Source organism: Oryzias latipes, chromosome 14, assembly GCF_002234675.1.
Source record: "Oryzias latipes chromosome 14, ASM223467v1".
Classification (NCBI taxonomy): domain Eukaryota; kingdom Metazoa; phylum Chordata; class Actinopteri; order Beloniformes; family Adrianichthyidae; genus Oryzias; species Oryzias latipes.
Genome location: NC_019872.2, coordinates 27,790,062 through 27,807,352, shown reverse-complemented (window position 1 = coordinate 27,807,352; position 17,291 = coordinate 27,790,062). Strand labels below are relative to the sequence as shown.

Sequence of the window (17,291 nt, the reverse complement as noted above, 5' to 3'; positions counted from 1 at the left end):
CAGAAGATTCCCTGATCAAGTCTATTGATCAAATATTCACTCTATCACTGAATTCACTTTAGCCAATCTGGCCTCATGGGGATGTTTTGGTCTGATCCGGTTTATAACAAATATTCATTTTTAAGTGTTTGCTTGACTTTAGCAAGTCTTGGATTGTTTGTTAACATCTAAACTGATTCAGTTTTTGATTCTTTATTAATGTCTCATCATGCAGATGGGATCCCGAAACCGTCTTAACTGAACAGATTCACATTTTGTTTATAAATACGATTTATTCTATCAATAAATGGTGTTAGGTCCTCCATAGTCGTGGTGCGCTCCGGTTTCAAACCAACAATTGATGTGACTGGGTTCAAAATTCGCCAACTCCTTCAGGCAGCTCCATAATCTGCTTTGGAATGTGTTGACCAAACGCTCCTGATTAGCAGTCGGTGGGCCGAGTCGGGTCTAATCGGTGTTTCCATGGCAGGGGGTGTCTGCGTGGAATGAGTAACAGCCGAAGTGCTTCACAGACCTGCAGAGATCCTGAGAATCTGGCCTTGCATGTTCTGCAGCTTTTGCATTAGAGATGCTCTTTCATTAATCAGCATTAACACGGTTCTGCGGGGAGCCCGATTCATGTGGAGATCCCATGGGGAGAGCTCCATCCCCTCTCATTTGTGCTGCAAAAGGGAAGCTGGGTCTGTAAGAAGGACTGTCTGATTAAAAGGGCTGGTTCTGTGCCGACTCTCGAACTATGATGATGATGAATATGCAGTGGTTTTTATGAACTACTGATGAGTGCAGGAAATGAATACAAATACAAGTGTTGCTCATCAGGGTGCACAGAAACGTGCAGAAAACGTTACGCTCCACCATAACGTGTAATTATCATCTTTTATGCTCTGTATTTCCACCATCTCCGGTAATCAAGCAGCAACTGGGTCATGCATTTAGGGTGATATGCCTCTTCTTTTCAGCCCACATCAAAGGCAACAGGCCCGATCAGGATCCCTCCTTAAATGCTACACATTTCTCTTTCATCTCTCTCTGACGTGCCGGATCAGACAATTACCATATTTTCTATAATAGCCAAGTTCTGACGGAGGAACAGAAGAAGAACACTGATAGGAGGGTTTTTCTGATTGAATGTGGAGGGTAACCACTTTGAAGCAATGATTTCTACTGACAGGGATGGAAACACAGAAGCTTTGTTAAAAATCAATGACAAGTTTAGCCTCTGAAACTACAGAGGCCTTGGAAATAAGTGGGTTGAAGTTGATTTTTGAGGATGTTTGCCACACGGTGAGATGTTAGAACAAAGTTGATGTTGCTTTAAGACTTTGTTCTCATTGCTGCAACAATGTCACCAAACTGTGAAGGGCGACACAGCTTCTTTTCCTTCAGATAAAACCGGTGAATCCACAGTTTGAAGAACTTTATTAGCAGCATCCTCGTAACATTAGACTGCATGTTCCTGAATGTTTTGCATTTTTATGGACAGTGGGAACAACTGACACAAAAAATCTATATCTGGAGCAAAGACTACTGGTTTTTGACTGTTAAATGCAGCTTTTATTTTGAAGTTGAAGGCTCTTATTCTGTTTCCTCTCTGGATCTTTACTGCGTATCATGTTTGTCTTTGTTAGCTTGAGGTTTTAGTTTAGCGTTTGATGCAGCCGCTTTAAGAAAGTAGAGGATGGATTTTCCACACTTGACCGAGCGATTTGACATGCGTCAAGAATGAGTCAGATGTGGTGGAGAGAATCCAGTAGATTTCCAACAACAACAAAAAAAAGCTTCCTTCAGAATCAGATTAGAAATTCAACAGAAAAATGTGGGTCGTGTTTTTCTCTCCCTGCGGCCCGGGACCGGGTTGGAGACCACTGTCCTACAGAATGCAGAGATAAAGATTTAAAGATTCGCCTGTCATGAAAAACAAATCAGAACCTTTATTTGAGCTTGTTTTTTAACCCCAAAAGTTCCCCAAACATTTGCGCTCCACAGTTCTTCTTAATGTTTAATCTCTTTATAGAGCCCGGAGGATGCAGCCTCCTCTTCAGACCGACATCCAACCATTTTAAGTTACCCGTGAGCTAGACTCCCACTTTACGCTTTTTTGACTATGTTTGCCCATCAGTCATGGAGTCACTTTGCATTTGCAGATGATTAACGCTGCGGTTTAATGCAGCAGCATCTGACGATGCAGAATCCACAGACTGCAGTAGTCACTGCACTGCCTGAAAACATGCGTGTGAGCCACAGTGCTGCTGGTCTTCTGATGCAAACGTCAAAGTGAGTTCAAAGCATTTGACAAACACCCAAAAAAATGCTTGATAACATGAAGCGCTAATTTCATTTGGGGGGGAAAGAAAAAGACGTGTTTGTGACGTGCTTGGACCGCTGAGAATGGAAGAAATGGAAGAAGTCGGGAGGAGAGGATGAAATCCCTGGCTGTCTCATTTCCAGGTCTAAAGGATGCAGAAAGCTGAATCAAATCACAGCTCTGTCTTTTTATCACTCATTTCTTATCCTTTCCTTGTTTTCTACACATCCTGTTGGGAAAAAAAGGCCATGTTTAGAAATTAAATTCAAAACGTTTTTTATGTCTAAACATTTTTTACTTCTTGCTATAAATCCCCATCATTCATTGAAAAATCCTCCTCAGTTTTCCTTCTGCTCCTTCATAAATACAAACTTCTGTGAAATGTTCTCAGATTTGTAGTTTAATCTGCCCTTTAAAAAATCCCAATACCATTCTGTAGATTATCCAGACCTCAGCCTAACTTCTGAACTGACATGATGTGACCCAGGTCTCACAAAATTCTTCATACTGTGGAATTTATTTTGTCTGATAAAACACTTTCACACAAACTTTACAGATTACTGACATGCACCCAGCACGAAGCCTAAAAATATGGTTAAAAAAACCCACAACGATTAAGACAAAAATGACTAGAAACTATCTGTGCAGCAGGTGCAGCAGGTCATTTTTCCTAATCGTATCTCAAAATCTAGAATTTCCACACAAGCATGCAAAATTGGAAAAACAAGTTAAAAAAGCTAACAGTGTTAATTCAAATTGAATGGTATACAGTCCATAAATAAGTATTTCTTCTAGTTTTAAGCAAATAACTTGTGTTTTTTGAGTTTTTATTAGCCTAATTGTAGTTCCTTTTGATTACAGTGACTTGTGTTAAAAGTAGAAATGACTCATTTTGTAACAAATGGGAACAAAATGAGAATCAGGTTTAGGCTCATCTTAAATTCTCATAACATCAAAAACTAGCAGCTATGCTTACAACGTGCGTTTTCATTTCCCAAACAATGACAATGAATTCCAGGCTAAACTCCGAAAAGACATCCTTAAAATGGAACCAAAAATGACAGAGCATGCTTTTAGTTGCTTCAGTAGAAACTGTCTTTACACCATAGATGATACCAGTGCAGAGAGATGCTGACATAAACACTCTCCCTGCTGCCGGCTCTTTCATTGGAAAGTTGTGACTAAACCCAAAGATTACTTTAAACCCGTCCTGTGTGTGGCTTTGTAATCGGAACTCTCTTCTAAACTTTTCTAAACTCTGGAGATGTAGCAGAAATAATATGAAAGCCGTTAGCAGTGGTTGGGCTTTTGTTGTGTGTGTGTGTGAGTGGGGGCGTGTTCTGAGGACTGGATTTGTGCGGTGGTATCTCGCCAGCGCTGGATGGGATCAGGATTGAGGGAGTTTCCATGGAAAGTCCGTGCTGCTGATGCTCCGGAGGTTTTTCCAGAGCACTTTTCCTGGCTCCGTCTGCAGGTCTTTTCAGTTGGACCCGTGTCTCTGTTTCTGCTCTTAGTGGTTTTTAATCTGTGCTTGAAGGTTTTGAGACACGGCTGCATTCACTGAGGCAACAAACAATCTTGTTTCAGTGTAATTATCTTAAGGATTTGACTTCCCTTTGAACAAAAGAGTAGAAGTTAGCATCAATACGTCATGAGTTTTGCTGTTTTTCCTCTTTCTTGATTTAAAACTTGATCTGATTGGACTTTAATTGAACATATATGTGACGTCTCTGTTTATATATTCAGGAAAATCCAGAATTCTGGCTTTTCAGGTTGGCATGAGGAGGGTGAAGGGGGGTTAGGCGTTTGTCAGGAGCCGTTCTTCATCTTCTTCCAAAGGTGCTTCTGCTTGTTAGACATGGAGGATGAGCTGAGAAGCGTGTTTGATCATGTCGACACTGCAGAGTGTTTGTTTGCATTGGAGCGTTTATGGACCCTGAATCTGAAAATAAATGCATTTATTGATTTTTCTGTTATTTAGTTTTGTCCGTGTGAGCCGGTCGGGGGCTGAGACGACCCGCTGGCCACATTTAGACCTCGGGTAATGTTTGCTGTAGATGAACCGAAGGATAAAAGCCTTTTGAGTTCATCGCAACATTCAAGGACCACCTCGCTGTTGGTGTGGCGTTCACAGACCACATCGCAGGACATTTTTCCTCCTGTACTTGGATTGGGGCAGCTTCACCTCAATGTTTCCTCACATATGGATGAGCAGGAGTGTGACAAATGGAAAAACCTCACCAGGACATTGCTTATCTTTACTTTTTTTATCTGCTTGGAAAAGAAAAATAAAAAAATGAAAGAGTTGGCAGAGGCCTTCAAGTCTCAGCTGAATGAAAAGAGAAAAAAAAAGGAATGAGATAATTGTCGGGAAGAGTTTGTCCACAAAGACGCTTCTGTTTTGCTGAGTGGAAACGCATCGATCTGAAAAGAAAAACAAATGTTTTCCTGCAAACACAACAGAATGATTAGCTCTCATCCAACCTTTAAAGATCTCCTTCAGGTTCAGCTGACTGCTGCTAGCTCCAACCTGAACTACTCAAGCTCGGCCTTTGAAGTGCCACAAACTAAAAAGCAATGAAAAGAAAGAAGCTGGCAAACAAAACACGATTACTTAAATAATTCATCTCTGTCTTGTATTTCAAGAAAATGAAACCATCAGATCAATAATATCCACTATCTCTGGGTGGCTGAGAGCCTTTTTTCCTCGGTGGAAGCATTCAGGCGTGGCTCTGCGGTCAAATAACCAAAATCACAATAACTGGGAAGACGGTGTTCCTATTTAGCCTCTGCTCCATTTAGTATTCAGTGTCTTCATTGGACGACTTCATATCTCATCTCGATAAAGTCAGAGAGGACGTCTGCCAGCCGCAAAGATTTTCGGCTGAATGGAAAAAACATTCAGAAAAGATAAGCGCTCTCTAAAAACACTTTTAATAAATTTTTCATCTAGGTAAAACAGAGCTTCTACAAACTTAACAATATTTATTCACACACTCTGTAAAAATCTGATTCTGCAACTGATATTTGACATTCTGTGAAATAAACATTCTTTAAGTTCCTTAAGATCTTTTATCTTCATGTACAAATAAGTACCGGTAGCTTTTATGAGGAAAATAATGTTTGGACTTGTAAATACTTTGATTATAAAAAATTCTAGACACCATCCTAATAAATGTGAACAATAAAAGTGTGTTGCACAGGTTAAGAACCATGGGATTCCATTAGTACCTAAATTATTAAAACATGTCAAACTATGTTTTTAGATGAACTTATTGGATGAATCAGAATACTGCATTTTACAATGATTTACATAAAGAGGCTTATTTTTCAGGTAACTCTGTTATTTAAAGAAATGTGTGTTACTTGTTTATAAACCATCACAAAAATTACATTTGACTCATATTTCTTCTTTGTGATGATGGCCAAGAGGAAATGTGAAACACTGCATTACATTTAGAGTTTACAAAAGTTAGAAAATGATGGATGGATGGATGGATATGATATGATATATATTATGGATGGATGGATGGATGGATATGATGTATATTAGGGATGGACAGATAGATGGATGTTATGTATTTCTTTGTTTCATTTTTCCTACGTTTTCATAGATATGTGTCTTTTTTGTTGTTTTGTTGTATTTTGACTGCTTAACATCAACAAATTTCAATAAAAAAAGGCTTAAACAACAAATCAGTCTTAACGACTGTGGTTCACATTAGCCACGCCCACATCCGTTGCTGATTCATGCGGCCATGGTGGCTGAATGGTTAGTGACATTCACGTTTGGCTTTGGAGCTGCTGGTGCAGGTCCCAGGGTTGTCGGGGTTAAAAGAACCTGGGGGAGATGGATGCCCAGCAGCGTTTGCTCCCCTCCCACCACCCCCTCTGTGGCGATGGAGACGGTGCTTCGGTGGAGCTGCTCACAGCAGCTCGGCAGGTGCATCTGTGGTTGCAGAAGCCCCAAAATATAAACGGGAACATTTGTGAACTTGATGGGGACTTTTCTCTCTCAGCAGACGTTCTGAGTATAAAATGAAGGTTTAGATCCAGTTTGATCCAAGATTAAGTATGTTTTACGTTGGAAAGTTGACGTGTTTACAAAGGCATTACATGTGAGCTCTTTAAATATAACTGAAGTGTTCTAACGGGATGTCTGTAGCTTTAGGGGAAATCAGTGAAATTCCAGATTATAAAACTGTTTTCCTGATTTCACGTTTTGACTCCAGATGGCTTTTTTTCTGGTTCGTTTGAAGTTTTTTCTGTCCCAAAGTTAGAAACGTGTGTGTCTAATTGTCATGACTCTGGACTACATATTACCTTTGATAATTCCGCACTGGCTTGGTTGTCATGGCAACGTCACACAAGTGATGGAGGCAAACTCTTCGCCAGTCATGGGCTAAAGGTTTGGGGCTTTTTGGGAACAAAGTGTCAAAAAAACAATATCTGTGACTCCAAGATGTTTTTTTATTAAATGTGTATTTTTAAAAAAAGACAAAGTTTTTCCACTGAGTTACGACATAGAAGCAGGAGCTCTATGATTGAGTTGAAATTTGACGGTTTCTAATGTAACTCCTTTCTTCTCTGAATTGGATTTTTAGCGAGTTCCTCCTGCTGTGACTGATGGAGTCGTTATGCAGACAGTCTTGATGTTTCACATTATAGTCTAGTAATGAAAGCCATACATTTGTTTTTGTTTTTTTTGCCATTTCCAGGTTCCATAATAAAGGCTACTCTCTTGCATCTTTTGCTCGTGTTGAACACCGTTGTAAAACGTTGTCGGTTGTGACGATTTCACTAGAATCTGCAGAAACCACAATGAACTGAAATAAAAGAATGCATTTCCAAATATCCTTTAGACTTTTTTTTTACTTTTTCTTTTTTATGTAAAAACAGATTTTAGGCTAAAATGTTCTGATTTCTTGTGTTGGTGGAAGCTGCGTGTCTGTGTTTGACCTCTGAGACTCTGTGCTGTGGTTTTGCGTGTGAAACAATCTCTCCAGACACCACACGCTAATGAACGTACAGAACACGTCTGTGCATGCTCAGATTGCTGCGTGCATTCATGCATGCATCCCAGTTTATGTATTGAAATTTGTAAGCACAATTACAGTGCTGCGGAAGTTACAAGCATTCAGTATCGACTGTATGTTCCAGGTTGATATTTCTCCCTGTTGGGGTTTGTGGTTTATGCCGCACTACACTGTTTTGAATGAATAATGCAGCTTAAGTGTTTGATCAACACAAAGAGGCCTTTTGGGGATCATTATAAAGACCCAATTGTTTGGAACTTTGAACAAATAAAAAAACGTCGTCAGATTTTAACCAATCGTAGAAAGAGAGGCTTTGGAACGGGTTGGTTTTATCGCTTAGACTTGTTGGCCGCTACAATCTACCTGCTCACACTCATCCATTTTGTTTTATATTGCAGATATTTCATCAGTCACATCGTAATGCTTTTGAAATTTTAATCATTGGAATGGAAGAAAACAAAAAAATAAACAATGAATCCATATTTTAACATGAATGGTGTAAAAACTAGAACAGCTGTAAATCTAATCTAGAACTTTTGTTGTGGTAAACAGGCACACATGCAGAAATTGTGTATAGTTTGAATACAAATCCAAGCCAATCAAGGCTCTAAAACTTGTGTCTTTGATGGCTTACAAAGACCTTGAACTGGCGTACAGAGGCAACAGCACATCTACAGTCAGAACCTAAAATATTCCGGTCACAACAGCTTTGCTGGATGTCTCTTTTCCTCTCTTCAAAGGCAAAAGACTTTCAGCCACAACAGAGAGGAACAAGGAAAACTTTCATACGCAGCTTCTAACGTCATCATACTTCTATCAAAAGCAAGAAACCAAACATGCATACCGAGGATTTCAGCACAATCAGACTTCGTGAAGGCAGGCATTTCCCCCAACGGGAAGCTGCCAGAGACCTTTGACTGTATATGAGAACTGGACTGAGAGGCTCCTCCCCCCTGGCGTTCCAAACAGGAAGTGGCTCCAAGAAGCCAAAATCCCACAGACTACTATAGAGAAATAAACAGCTGTTACTCAGTCATTCTATTGGGCCGAATAACCATTCTTACCTTTTTTTTTTGACATAAACCTTTTTTCCCCACATTTTTTCTGTAGGTCAAGTTATTTAAGTTATAAACTGACCAATCAGATGACTCGATAAAAGAAGGTGGAACCTGCTGGCCCCCACCTCTAAAGATTGAAACGTTTGACAAATTTGGTGGTAGGGGTGTGGCCTTCCAACAAGCTTACTCCTGATTGGCCAGAGTGATTCCCAGTCTATTACTCACATAGCTTTAGACCAATCACTGCTGCGTGACTCTGATGTAAGTAAAAAATGAAAATTGGTTAAAAAAATCAATATCTACTGTGAATAAACTGAGAGCAAAAGAGAGCAGAGGAAGGAAAGTATGTTCATCAGTTAATGATGCTCAATGTGTAATCAAAAAAAAGCCCCCAGAGTCAGAGCAGCCAGGTTTAGGGTCACACAGGTCAGCCTTCACTTTAAGACAGTTTCTTTCATCCCACCCCTGAATCCGTTGCTCTAAAGCTTCTCCTAAAAGCAAAAACATAAGCATGCAGACATTTTAACAAGAAATCCTGCAGAAATCAGCCCTCTGTTGGGAAATACTTGAACTAGGAAATATTTAGGATTTGGAGTCGCATGTTTATTTTTAGCTTCCTCTAATAAAATGTTGTCATCATGTTTAGTTTTTGAAAACAGCTAATAAAGAGAATGTAAAACCTTCTCTTGATTTAGGGCTGCTTAACATCAATTATTTGGATTTTAGAGAATCTGTGTCCCAACCTGACAATAAAAAAAGTAGAGAAGTTAGGACTTGACGTGACAAGTTTTTTTTTTTAATCTAAAACGACGTCTTCCTTCTTTCAGTGAAGTTGCATGGGCAACCCGATGATGAGTAAATGTTTAAAATGTCTCTTCACACCAAAAAAAGCATCTAGTGTCATCTATTGTTCCACTTTAAATGACTAAAGTAATCTAAAAAACACTCGGTTCAGTCTAAGTTGTAAGTCAGGTCACGACACAAGCTTTCAGTCTGTAAATAGCTGTTTTATTGACTGTAGTTAAGTAAAATGAGAATAGCATTGTAAATCCATGCTGCATTCGCTTGTAATGTACTGTTGTTGTAAAATATGTGAGGCCTCGCACAGAACCCTGCGGAACACCAGTTCTGGAATGGAAGCATGATTTTAAAAAACTTTAAAAAACTTCTCATAACCCATTTTTCTTGTCAGGCTTCATCACGAGACTGTGTTCTGCTGGTGTGTTGTACCGTTCTTATTGGTTTGCTTTTGCTCTTATTTTGTGTTTTTATGACACTCATTTACTTTATAATCATTTATACCTTTTTAGCATTTAAGTGTTGTTTTTAATGCATGCTTTCTTTGACTGCGGTCATAAAAAAATTAATCAATTCAATTACACTTACATGCCTCTGGGGGGCAATAATTGATTTTTTTAAGGGTGGTGGTTAATTATTCTTAACTGTTTCATACATACACAGTAATAAGGCTATTATTGATTTATTTTTTTACTGCACTGGTACCCTGACGGGACATCACTCGTGGTGCTGTGACTCAAAAATCCAGAATAAAAGCAGGAACTTAGATTTTTTTTGTTCAACTGTGTTCTCATGGACTGTGAGTCCATGTCAGCTGGAGGTTCTCCTGACGGTGACCTTGACCTGCCTGTGCAGAATTCTACCTCTGAAGACTGGAGGACGGAAGATTTTCTGAACCAATGCTAGCAAACTGAGTTAAGGAATTTAAAAAGAACCCAATTTGTTATCGATATGAAATGTAGTGCAGCTGCCATCAACTGCAAACCTAACTGTGTGTAGAATTCCACAAAGCAATTTACCAAAACCTCCAGAGAAGTTCATAATAGTGTGTAAATGCCTGCTGGGTTGAGTACAAAGCTCTGCAGATCTGATTTTGCAGCTAGCGTCGGTGAACGCCGTGACCCGCAGCAGTCCCGGCCCGTTTCTCTCATGTATCATCGTGTCGTCGTCTTCATTCATCTCTGTTATTGATTCATCCGTGGAATTGCTTTTGCCATGAATGCAAGGAGGAGGTCTGCTGCACACTGAGGGCGTTCACCTCTGACCTCCGTCATAAATCACCTCCTCTAATAAAACTGACTTGTTTTTTTTTTTGTGTGTGTGTGTTTTCCTGCAGGGTCAAAGCAAAAAAGGGAGTGAACCTGCTGCAGACCAAGTCCAAGAACGCCCAGTGGAAAGTGGACTGGGAGGCGCAGCCTGGCGCCAAGCACTCCATCACCACCATCGATGTGAACAAAAACAAGGCAGTCAACCAGGGGTAAGTCAACATGCCAGAGGGGGCGTAGAGCAAACTGTCTGTGAGATCAAATGCTGCTGCAGACACAGTAATATTCATCATGCCTAACCGCAAGAGGAGAGGTTTGCATTGACGTATCTTTTACTGAACACATGAAACGTCAGGTTTGTGGCTGAAAAGCGCTCACCTCTGGCTAGGCTGCATCTGCCGAGTCTCTGTGCATCTGTGGTTTATTTGGCTCATGAGGCAGATTTTCCTACTGCTGGCAAAAATGCTTTGGAGATGAGATCCTGTCTGGATGCAGCAATTATTCCAGAGAGTAAACACACAAGAGTAAACAATCACAGTTCAGCATCAGCGCACACTCGTGTCAGCGTGCTGGCTAATAAACGCACTTACGAGCGGGCATTTGAGGGAGCTCTTTAACATGTTTTCCATTGTGTTGTGAGACTGAATTGGTGTAGTGTTTGTGAGGGCATGGATGGGAGCACGGAGAACATTAGAGGATGCATGGCCCTAAAAACTGCATGTTTGAGAATTTTCTAGGAGTGAAAGTTTACAGCTGTGCTCTAGTCAGCGGCCATGCTTCTTAAAGACCCCCTCCCATGAAAATGGTGTCTTTAACATGATCTTGTGGCATTTTTCTAATAATGGGCTACATATATAAATAAAAGTAAGATTAAAACAGCATTTCTGATTATCTCTTTATTCAAGCAGTTGTGAATCAGGGACAAACACAGAAATGCCATTTAAAATAGATCATATTTGAGGCGTAGAAAGTACTCCCTGCTCTGCTCCATTCTGATGCCTCCACCTGCAGACAAATGGATCCATGAACGTCTTTGTTTTCCTGGTCTGAGCTGGAATCTGGATTTAACTAAACGGCTGGATAGCTCCCAGATTGCTCCACATTTTTGTTGCACCGCTAATGTTAATTTGGGGTGCTGTAAGCTAGCGGGAGAGGACGTAAACGGAGAGCTCTCAGTAACAGGGAGGGGAAAGGGTGGCGGGGTTGCTCTGCAACAACGGTCCCGCCTGCAACTCAGAGGTGAATTTCTAATGAACTCCTGCCGCTCTGCAGCAACAAAGTCCTAGAAAACAACACGGGTTGTAAGGCGACTCCGCTCTGACGGCTCTGTGTTACAAATGGCTTTGTAGTATGAACCGGCCCGAAGGTTAAAAACATTAAAGTACATCAATAGAACCTGTGATGTGATTCAGATGTCAGACTTTTGGTTTTGTTTTCCTTCATCACCTTATGTTTTGGATCAAGGAATCACCTTTGACCCTCACCCCCACCCCCTCCACCTGGACAAACCACAGATGCCCCGCCCACCCCGTTATGACTCTGAATATCACCTACAACAGACCATAGAGTTTCAAACTCCACTTCTTACAATGAACATTTTTTTCTTATCATTTAGTTCTTAGAAGACCTGGAGTCAAACTTGTACTAAACTGTTTGTGTTTCTGATTGTGATCATAAATAGACGATGCTTGATACTTTTGTAGTTTTTTATGATTGCATAAAGTAAAATCAACAAACATGCCACCTCAGCTGTCAAAGAGCCTGAACAGACAGCCTCCAACATTCCCCTGTAATGTAATTCAAACACTTTTTTAGGTTTTTCCTTCTACTTGTTTTAATCTCCCTTTTATCTGTTTTCCTGCACATTTTGGGAATAAAAAGTTCCTCCTCAAACATCTTTTCTTTGAAGGTTTGTTTTTCTGAGTTCCGTCATGTCGCTCTCGGACCTATTTTTCTAAGTTGCATTCTTCCACTCACGCTTCGGTTTTGGTAGAAGGTATTTATTGTGAGTCTGAGGCGGCTGTCAGCGCGTCTCTGCGGGTTAATAAACTGTATGAGTGTGTAAAATATTGAGTGGCAGATGGTAAAAGGAGAGGCAGGAGGCAGGCCGCAGGCTGATTAGTTAGGATAATACAGTGATGTGTTGTCATAGGCAGTGATCTATTGACCATCTGTCACTCAGGTGACTCGTTGGCCTTCCTAACGTTCTTCAAGTCAGTTTTGCAAACAAAGTTCAAGTTCCCCCCTTGAGTTTGGAAATTTGGGATGAAGATGAGAAGGTTTCTCTGGTCTCCTCTGGTCTGCTGTGATCAGCATTTGACCTTTAGGTCTGTCTCAGGAAGCTTGTGTCTAAAAATGTTTGACTGTCTTTCTGTGGAGATTTGCACTTAAAGGGACATTTTTAGGACATTTAATGAATTAAAAATCGTGGAAATGCTTTTCTTATATTCCAGTTTTTTTTCTGAATAAAGTCCTACAGAAATGTGACGAAAATGTCAATGAATGTTATTACAAATAATTTTGACAAACGCTTAACATAGGTTGTGAATCTTTAAATGACATATTAAAATAATTACTTGTGATTCGGATGAGCAAACCTTTGAAGTTGACGCTTGTCAATGGAACGTCCATCAGGAGTTTTCCAGAAGCGCAGTTCTCCTGTCCACAGAGATCAGTGCAAAGAGGAGAAACAATGTAGAGTTAAAACTGTGATGTGTTGAATTTAGTTCATTAAAACCAAAGCTCTGCGACTGCCGGTCTTCACAGTGGCATCTCCTCGAAGGCCCCCAGGGCTGTGGAGGAGAATGAGGACACAATTCTCTCCTCTCTTTACTCTCCAGCAGCAGCTTCTCCTGCTGTATTTGGTGAGCCATGTTGTGTAGCCTTTGCCCCCCCTTGTCAACATGTGAAGAAGAGTCCGGCAGAGGTCAAGCATGCGTGGAGAAAGAGTGTGTCGTGCTTCATTTAGCACAAAACCAAGTGAGCTTTGTGACCACCCTTAAAGCAAAGGGATTCCTCTGAAGCTGTTGAAGATTTCATGTTCGGGTGCTTCATTCTCGTCGACAGGGTTTAAAAATAAAAAATATTGTTGGAAAATCTGTTCACAGTGGTGGGCAGAGAACCTGACAGTCAAATCTTTAACAATAATAATATTTCCTGAATATTACAGCGGTTTGTTGTCCTATTATCTGATATATTTACATTGTGTTATATGTTGTTAATGTTTGCAGAAAAAATCTTAAATTGAGGGTTTTTGTCGCGCTAAACAGTCACTAGGAGGTGGAAACGACATGAACTTTCATGGTTTCATGGCTGTGATTCATCAAGTGCTTTGCGGGAATTGTCCATTTTCCTGGCTGTCTTCTCCTCATTTTGAGGGTTTCTCCCCCTAAAATGTATATGAAGATGTCGATGAGGCTTTTCATGTCTCGTGATCACCTGCATGGATCTCCTCGTCCATCTTCCTTCAGAATTCCTCCTTCTCCCCTAGCTCACATCCCCCTGGGGGGCATAAACCTTCAACTTTCAGCTTCAGACTCGTTATCTTATATCTCAATTTTCATCTCTAGTCCCATTAGTTGTCACAGACCTGGGTGTGACCGAAAGTGTTCAGAAATGTTAGGGTCTCCAGTTAAAATAATGTTTTTTAAAGCAAAATGGGGGGGGCTTCCGGTTTTGGTTCCGGTTGCAGCCAGGTCCTCTTGCTACATTTTGCAGACAGAGCCGTTCCAACTCCTTAATGCCGAGTGTCAACCTCGAACATGGTGTCTCATGACTGTTTTATGGATTTTAACCCTAAAGCCTTCAAGTCTCGGGGCAGACACTGTACTGCTTGGCCGCTACGTTAGTCTCAAAAGTTTAAGATTTGCAGGTAGAACCACGATGTCAATCATTTGTCCTGGTCTTCTGTGGAAACATTAACAGCGTTAAATCGTTGCACTTCCAATTTGCAAAATGCATCAGTGCTGCCATCTAGAGTCCTGATGGTGTTACTACAGAGCGACGCACAACAGAATAAATACGACGTATGGAGAGAATAAAAACCCATATGTATGTACACAGATAAAAAAATAAAATAAACTGCCCAGTCAATATAACTGAAAGCTTGAAGAGCATCTCAGATGATGCATTAATGTGGAGTTATAGAGGAGTTTGACTTTTTCTCTGCTTTGTTTGTTTTTGTTTTTATTTAGTCCCTACATGTCTAATCGTTGTTATATAAAGTAAAACATGTATGATCTCAATTTTTGTGATTTTTGCAGTAAAAAATTGCCAAATTTGCTGCGTGAAATTGAGTTTTTTTTTACGGTTTCAGGTTCATTGTGGAATTATTGTGTAATATTAATAAAAATGATCTGTAAAAATAAAAAGAGATTGTAATAAAAAGATTGCGATCAAACATTGCCAAAAAAAACTGTTTTAAAGATAAATTAACTGAGCAAATTGTCTTTTCTTTTTTTTTGTATATTGTCAACAGCAATGCTTTTATGTAAAAAAAGAAAACTGCTGTTTAAAACGTTTTACTCCTCATTCTTTATATTCTGCATCTTTTTAACTTCCTTATGTTTAATTCTGCATGATGGGATTAGTTTAACGCAGACAAAGAGAGAAAATATTCTTTCGCTTTTTTAAACTTTCAATAGTCAAAAAAACAAGAGTTCACTGTAATGAGCAATGGAGAAAAACACGAACTCTCCTGACAAATCTCTCTCTAATCATCCAATAAAAATAAGTGAGTGAGGCTATTTTAATATGTTTCCCAAGTCCAATAATTATCTTCGCATGTCTTTCTGTGTTAAATTCAAGCAACAAACAAAGAAATGCCAGCTGCTTCAACCCATTACACACATAAGACATAAAATGTATCCGAGGAACAGCTGTGCTCAAGCATCTGGGTTTGTTTACTCAAATTCACCTGAAAGTGAGGAAATGAAGTGAGTTTTTCCCATCTGGATGTGTTGTTGATTTCTTTATCAGCCGTCATTATTCCCTGGATGGATCAGATTTCATCCTCGTTGGAGCAAGTTTTCAGCCGGAGCTCGAAAACTTTCCGCATTTCTGGTTTTCTGCAGCGCTCCTGGTGGAACGGGCCGTGCTGCTTGATAACACTGCATGATCTGGTGCATTATTGATCACCATCGGTGAACGGAGACGGATTGAAAAAGGCTCCTGATCTGCTGAGGAGTTGCTGCTGTTGCAGGAGGGGGAAAACGTTGAAAACGGTTCAGTTTTTGAGTCAAAAGAGTCTTCAGAATCAAAAAGATCTTGTTTTTTCTACATCCACTGACCAAAAATATAAAGGCAACTTTTGTTATTGCTACCATTTATTATGGTATGAAATCAAAGATGTGAAACATTTTCCACATACACAAAATAACCAGTTCTCTGAAATATTGTTCACAAATCTGTCTAAATCTGTGATATTGAGCACTTCTCCTTTGCCAAGACAATCCATCCCACTTCACAGGTGTGCCATATCAAGATGCTGATTAGACAGCATGATTATTGCACAGGTGTGCCTTAGACTGGCCACAAGAAAAGGCCACTCTGAAATCTTCAGTTTTGTTTTATTGAGGGGGTCAGGGGACTCAGACAACCAGTCAGTATCTGGTGTGACCACCATTTGCCTCATGAAGTGCGACACATCTCCTTCGCATAGAGTTGATCAGGTTGTCTATTGTGGCCTGTGGAATGTTGGTCCACTCTTCTTCAATGGCTGTGCGAAGTAGCTGGATATTGGCAGGAACTGGAACACGCTGTCGTATACGCTGATCCAGAGCATCCCACACATGCTCAATGGGTGACATGTCCGGTGAGTATGCTGGACATGCAAGAACTGGGATGTTTTCAGCTTCCAAGAATTGTGTACAGATCCTTGCAACATGGGGCCGTGCATTATCATGCTGCAACATGAGGTGATGTTGTTGGATGTACGGCACAACGATGGGCCCCAGGATCTCATCACGGTATCTCTGTGCATTCAAAATGCCATCAATGAAATGCACCTTCGTCGTGTTCGTCGCCCATAACATATGCCTGCCCATACCATGACCCCACCACCACCATGGGCTACTCGATCCACAACATTGACATCAGAAAACCGCTCACCCACACGACGCCACACACGCTGTCTGCCATCTGCCCTGAACAGTGTAAACCGGGATTCATCCGTGAAGAGAACACCTCTCCAACGTGCTAGACGCCATCGCATGTGAGTATTTGCCCACTCAAGTCGGTTACGACGACGGACTGGAGTGAGGTCGAGACCTCGATGAGGACGAGCATGCAGATGAGCTTCCCTGAGACGGTTTCTGACAGTTTGTGCAGAAATTCTGTGGTTATGCAAACCGATTGTTTCAGCAGCTGTCCGAGTGGCTGGTCTCAGACCATCTTGGAGGTGGACATGCTGGATGTGGAGGTCTTGGGCTGGTGTGGTTACACGTGGTCTGCGGTTGTGAGGCCGGTTGGATGTGCTGTCAAATTCTCGGAAACGCCTTTGGAGACGGCTTATGGTGGAGAAATGGACGTTCAATTCCCTGGCAACAGCTCTGGTGGACATTCCTGCTATTAGCATGCCGATTGCACGCTCCCTCAAAACTTGCGACATCTGTGGCATTGTGCTGTCTGATACAACTGAAGATTTCAGAGTGGCCTTTTCTTGTGGCCAGTCTAAGGCACACCTGTGCAATAATCATGCTGTCTAATCAGCATCTTGATATGGCACACCTGTGAGGTGGGATGGATTGTCTTGGCAAAGGAGAAGTGCTCACTATCACAGATTTAGACAGATTTGTGAACAAAATTTCAGAGAACTGGTTATTTAGTGTAT

The 17,291-nt window shown here is 40.8% G+C and overlaps 1 protein-coding gene across 3 annotated transcripts in view; it reads left to right on the top strand.

Annotated features, from left to right (window-relative positions):
- tmem132e (transmembrane protein 132E) overlaps positions 1–17,291 on the top strand; it is a 477,315-nt gene that overhangs the window by 387,392 nt on the left and 72,632 nt on the right. For all 3 annotated transcript variants that reach the window (XM_023962717.1, XM_023962718.1, XM_023962716.1), the window contains exon 3: positions 10,534–10,674. In XM_023962717.1, the coding sequence (XP_023818485.1) occupies positions 10,534–10,674 (141 nt within the window). The remainder of the gene's footprint in view (positions 1–10,533; positions 10,675–17,291) is intronic.